Source organism: Nicotiana tabacum, chromosome 13 (assembly GCF_000715075.1).
Source record: "Nicotiana tabacum cultivar K326 chromosome 13, ASM71507v2, whole genome shotgun sequence".
Lineage (NCBI taxonomy): Eukaryota > Viridiplantae > Streptophyta > Magnoliopsida > Solanales > Solanaceae > Nicotiana > Nicotiana tabacum.
This window is the reverse complement of record NC_134092.1, coordinates 43,141,005-43,147,307: the sequence shown is the minus strand read 5'-3', so window position 1 is coordinate 43,147,307 and position 6,303 is coordinate 43,141,005. Positions and strand designations below refer to the sequence as shown.

Genomic DNA, 6,303 nt, shown 5'->3' with positions numbered 1-6,303 from the left:
GTATTAGGTTTTATCTCAGTCCAGTTGGACAAGGATTTGACTTATGTTGAGGAGCCGGTGTCTATCTTGGACAGACAGGTCCGAAAGTTGAAGGTCAAAGAATAACACTTCAGTGAAGGTCTAATAGAGGGGTCAACCGGTCGAGGAAGTGACCTGGGAGACCCAGAACGACATGTGGAGTCGTGATCCTCACCTTTTTGTCAGTTCACTTATGTCTCTATGCACGTTTGAGGACGAACATTTATTTTATGAGAGGGAGAATGTAACGACCCGACTAGTGTGGACAATAGGAAATCAGCTGGAAAACCTACAAGGAAACAAAAGAAAGACATCAAGGACAGTGTACCTCAAAGGATGCAACCAAAGAGGAGTGTGGTCTCTACTTCCAAATAATTCCATTGATAATATGTGTAGTATGGAATGTGAGGTCAATTAACACATAAAAAACTTTCAATAGGTTGCTTAACCTACATAGAAAGTACAATCTTTACTTGATTGGGTTGATGGAACCTTGGCAAGACATAAACAAGATGGAGAAGTATAGAAGAAAACTAGGGATCCATGTTACCTATGCTAATGTAAATGGCAAGATATGGGCTTTTGTTGATGAAGAAATTGATGTTGACATTGTGATGGACATGGAACAACAAATGACATTGAAGCTATTTCATAGGAATTTGAATAAGGAATTATATGTGACATCAGTGTATACCAAATGTGATGCTATAAAACGAATTGCGCTTCGGAATTCATGTATCACTTAGTCTCAAATATGGAATCCCCTTAGCTTGTTGGAGGGGATTTTAATGTGATTTTATCCGAGGAAGAGAAATATGAGGGCCTTCGAGTTTATTTGAGTAAAGTAGAAGAGTTTGCACATTGTGTGGACACATGTGCATTGCATGATCTCCGCTTCAAAGGGATCATGTATACTTGGTGGAATGGAATGTCTGATATTGATTGGATATTTAATAGGCTTGATAGATTCTTGGCAAATCAGCAGTTCCTTGATTTGTTCCCAGCGTTAGAAGTTGTGCACCTTATCAAGTATGGTTCAGACCATGCTCCTCTCTTATTGTCATGTAATATTGATATTGTCCAAATAAAGAAACCCTTCAAGTTTCTCAATTTTCGGACCAATCATGAGTCTTTTCTGAATCTAGTGAAGGAAAATTGGGAAGCTGACTCTATGGGGAATCCATTCATCATATTCCAAAGCAAATTGAAGAAGGTGAAGTCAGCACTGGCAGCCTGGAGCAAGGAGACTTTTAGGGATATATTCAAACAAATTGCAGCATTGGAGGATGTTATTAAGGTACACGAGATTATGTTTGAACTAAATCCAACAGTTCAAAATAGGGCTAAGCTGCACAAAGTAGAAGCTGATTATATAAGATATTATCATCTAGAAGAAGAATTTTGGAGGCAAAAGGCTAGTATGCAATGGTTTAAAGATGGTGATAGGAATACTAAGTTTTTTCATGCTTATGTGAGAGGCAAGAGGAAAAGGCTACAACTATCCAGAATTCTGGACAAAAATGATAATTGGCTGGAAACACAAGAAGACATGGCAAGGGAGGCAGTTGAGTTTTTCCAGGATCAATTCACAGAGGAGAGAATACCTACCAACTTAGACATTATTCAGGATGTCTCTAGGTTGGTGTCTAATGATCAAAATGCAAAATTGTGGTAAGAACCAACCATTGAGGAGGTTAAAATAGCTATTTTTGGGTTGAATGGTGATAATGCCAGTGGTCCTGATGGATTCATTGAAAAATTCTATCAAAATAGTTGGGAAGTTATAGGTGAGGACATCCTTAACATGGTGAGTGCTTTCTTTAATGGTGCAGAATTACCAAGGTTCACAACTCACACAAATCTTGTCTTGCTTCCAAAGAAGAAGAATGTTGCAACATTTTCTGGTATGAGGCCAATCAGTTTGAGTAACTTCTCCAACAAGGTCATATCTAGAGTGATCCATGAGAGGTTAGTTGAGCTTCTACCTTCACTAATCTCTCCTAATCAGGCTGGCTTTGTTAAGGGGAGGAACATAGTGGAAAACATCCTGCTTACTCAAGAGATCGTAACTGACATAAGATTGAGAGGGAAGTCTGTCACGTCCCGAACCTAGGAGCGATACAAGCACCCGGTGCCTCACCTAACCTGGCGTACCAAATTACGACTAAGGGACTCTGAGCACATAATGTCATACTTTGGCCATGGGGCCACCTTGCAAGACGATTTGCGAAGCAAAATATAAAACTGAATGGAAACTAGCGCTAACTAAACATCAATATAAAGCTAGGCTGAAAAGGCCGTCATAGCTATTACAGCTGACAAACCACCAAATTATACATACCAGGCCTACAAACCCAACATACTGCACTAACCAACAGGATATGTCTACAAGCCTCTACTGATAGATGTACTATGATCGGAACAGGGCCCCGACCTACCCATAACATATATACAGATATACATAAGATGTACACAAAAACTCTAGACCTGGCAACTCCGAAAGACGTGGAGCTTACCGATCAGGCTGAACTCGGGAAACACCTACTGAGGAGGTCTACCCGTCTGTCTGTCTGAACCTGCACGCATGAAATGCAGCGCCCCCAGAAAAGGGACGTCAGTACGAAATAATGTACCGAGTATGTAAGGCAATAAAATAACTGAAAGCTGAAACTGAACTGATAATATGATAACTGAAATTAACTGGGAGTCAAAGATGGTCTGGAGATATACTTACCTGCTGATACTGACTCAACTCTCTCAATATATTAAGTAAAATAAATGTCCGGCCCTATAAGGCTCGGTACGTGTAAATGCTCGGCCGTAGTAGGCTCGCTCATAGGCGCTCGGCCATACTGGGCTCTGTATCTCGGCCATCCTGGGCTCGCTCATAGGCGCTCGGCCACAGTAGGCTCGGTATATATAACTTACCATCTGATCAGAGGTTGCCCAATAGGGGCCTGCCCACCGATTATAGCTCGATGGTGGTGAAAATAGTGTAATACTGTATATATATATATATATAGACCCTCTGCTCTCTTGACTGAATAAAGACAAAACTAAACTGAATATGAAGTCCCGATAAGGAATAATATTGTAACTTATGAGACTAGAATAATATGAATAAATTCATGAATACGAACTTCTCTTTATGTCTCATTATTAACATATGTAGCTACGAGATCATGCCAAAATGAAGGAAGGGCTTAGCCTTAACATACCTTATCACAATCTTTCCAATCACCAAGTTGAACTCACCTCTTTGCACCTTAATCTAAAGGAATGATAATAATACTATCGTTAAGTTACGAAAGGTACAACTATCGCACAACGAACGACAAACTTATTTTGTATTAAAACGGGCAGCATCTCCCCTATAATCCTTACTTCCTCCAAATTCAAGATAACACCAACAATACAAGAACAGAACAATAACAACATATATACATCATTTTCTAGCCCTATATACACCATCAAATACTACAAAACAGCCCAACACACCCCAATCTCTTCGTACACAAAACGACCACCGTAGTAGTGTCAAATGACCCGAAAATGTTATGACGAACGACCAGCCAACCACCCTACATTTATATGGTGTTTCTACACCCCCTTCCTCCTCCAAAACTCCACAAAACAGTAGTAAAACACGCAGCTCAACAGCAACACAAAACAGTCCACAAAACAGTCTGCTGCAAGTGAATAACTCGAACTCACGGCTTCCAATCACCGTCCCGTGAGTTCTCACAAGTATAGAACGACTTACCATGAATTTATAGAAGAAAAACTGGATGAAAGAGAGCAGTAAACTCACCTTATTTGTTGGATAACTCAGCTCCTATCTTGGTTCTTCAAACTCTAGGTTTTACCTCCAATTAGAACTTGAAAGGGAGAGAAAATCAATTAGGGTTTGTGGGAAATTTTTGGGATGATTCTTTGTAGAGCTTATGTCTGGTTATTATGCTCTATTTTAAGTCTAATATATGAAGAAAATAGGCCTTTAAAAGGCCACTTTGGACGACCCGAAATGGCCCATTTTTGGGCTTTCATTTAAGCAAGTAGGTGACACACCTACTTGTCACCTAGTAGCTTGCGCAGTATCGCAAAAATGCCCATATCTCATTACTCCGATGTCATATTGACAGACGGTTTAATGAATTGGAAAATAGACTCATAGATCTTTAATTTGATGGGTGGAACACCCCATAAATCTCAGTATATTAGGAGAAAATTGCAGTTAGATTTGACCCAAAGTTTCAGTAAAACTTATGAGTGTAACTTGTGATGACTTTCATCGACTTTTGTTCCACAACTCGCTTGAGATTAAAACATAACATACGGATGTCATACGACTAATATAAATCATAACATAATATCCTTATCATGTTAATCACCCTAGTCTCACCCCAAAGGTACATGTTATAACATTTCCAACTTGTCGACTTTCGACGAAATATTGTTTTATTTAATTGCTTTAGCTTCTGAACTGTCCAACCCTCTTTGTACTTGTTGTTCATGATCTTCAATATTTGTAACCTCAGAGGTAACATGATTAACTTACTTTATATATTTTTAAATATTATCTCATTTTTGGTCCTACATTAGTTTGCTTACGACGCATTTTTACGTACAAAAATATAGGGTGTAACAAATTCACCCAATGTGGTAATCAAATTGGACATGGCAAAGGCTTATGATTGATTGTCATGGTTGTTTTTGATAAAGGTGTTGAGGCACACGGGGTTTGGAGAGATCTTCATTGATATGATATTCAGATTAGTGTCCAATAACTGGTACTCAGTTCTATTGAATGGGCAGGCCAATGGATTCTTTAAATCTTCAAGGGGTGTAAAGAAAGGTGATCCTCCTCCCCCTGTATTGTTCATTCTAGCATCTGAAGTGCTTGGGAGAGCCTTGGATTCTTTGTTTGGCAAACCAGATTTCATAGGCTTTGGCATGCCAAAGTGGATCCAAAACATCAATTATCTATCCTATGCAGATGATACTATTATATTATGTTCTTCTTATTATGGGGCAGTCTAGCTTATCATGAATGTATTGGGGGATTATGAGGCAGCTTCAGGGCAAAAAATCAACAAGGAAAAGTCTTTCTTTTATATGCATGAAAAGGCACCTGCAGATGAAGTGAATATTGTCTATTTGATCACTAAGTTCCAAAGGCAGTCTTTCCCATTCACTTACTTGGGATGTCCAATATTCTATAGTAGAAAGAAGAAGGATTTCTATAAGAGCATTATTTTCAAAGTTCAGGAGAGGTTATCATCATGGAAGGGTAAGCTACTCTCAATTGGTGGAAGGGCAGTGTTGATTGCACATATGTTAGAAAGCATGCCAATTCATCTCCTTTCAGTAGTGAATCCTCCAGTATATATGATCAACTAATTGCACAAGATGCCTGCTAGATTTTATTGGAGCAACTCAGGCAATGGAAGGGCAATACACTGGGCTTCATAGGATAATCTATGTTTACCTAAATATGAGGAAGGTCTTGGTTTTAGATCATTGCATGATGTTTCCAAGGCATTGTTTTCCAAGATTTGGTGGAATTATAGAACAAAGAATACTCTATGGGGTACATTCATGAGAAATAAATATTGCAAGAAGATCAATGAAGTAGTGGTGCCATGGAGAGAGGGATCTCGTGTGTGGAGGAAAATTCATCAAATGAGGGCTGAAGTGGAACACCAAGTGTGGTGTCAATTGAAGAGTGGGAACTCCTACTTTTGGTTTGATAATTAGAATGGACTTAGAGCCCTTTATCATGCTTCAGGTCCAGACCATTGGTGTGATGAATCCATAAAATATGTTGATGATGTGATGGAGAATGGGGCATGGAATGAAGAGCTTTTGAGGGAGTTACTACCAGAGGAGTTAGCTGACCACATTTTGGATTCCATCACACCACCTTCAGATTACTCAATGAATGATAGGCCTTGGTGGAAGCTGAAAACAAAAGGGCAATTTATAGTGAAGTCAGCATGGCAATACATAAGAAAAAAAAGATATAAAAGCAATGGAGATCACAGCACACTTCCAACTCAAATCCTTGGGGAGGAGAGAAGGAAGGAGTGTTTTACTAACATGTTTGATGCTTTTGTAGGTACTTTGGAGGAGGATTGGTTCTATGATTTGGCAAAATCTATTAGGGTGGTATTAGTATCTTTGATACTCATTCCCTATAGGTTTAACCACTACTTAGGACAATCCAGTAACACTCTCTACAAGCCAAAGAAAAGGCTACTTTTGAGCCTTTGCATCATGTCTCAT

At 39.1% G+C, this 6,303-nt stretch overlaps 1 protein-coding gene across 1 annotated transcript; it reads left to right on the top strand.

Moving 5' to 3' along the window:
• The first annotated feature begins 530 nt into the window (after nt 1-530).
• LOC142168096 (uncharacterized) lies at nt 531-5,058 on the top strand. The gene is made up of 4 exons (XM_075228756.1): nt 531-695; nt 788-1,689; nt 1,792-2,083; nt 4,741-5,058. The coding sequence occupies exons 1-4, from the start codon at nt 531-533 to the stop codon at nt 5,056-5,058; spliced, it is 1,677 nt and encodes a 558-aa protein (XP_075084857.1).
• The last annotated feature ends 1,245 nt before the right edge of the window (nt 5,059-6,303 follow it).

Coding starts and splice junctions, on each gene's coding strand:
- LOC142168096 (XM_075228756.1), top strand. CDS start 531: ATGGAGAAGTATAGAAGAAAACTAGGGATCCATGTTACCTATGCTAAT. Junction 1,690..1,791: donor GATCAAAATGCAAAATTGTG/GTAAGAACCAAC, acceptor CTATCAAAATAG/TTGGGAAGTTATAGGTGAGG. Junction 2,084..4,740: donor TCCTGCTTACTCAAGAGATC/GTAACTGACATA, acceptor TTTTTGATAAAG/GTGTTGAGGCACACGGGGTT.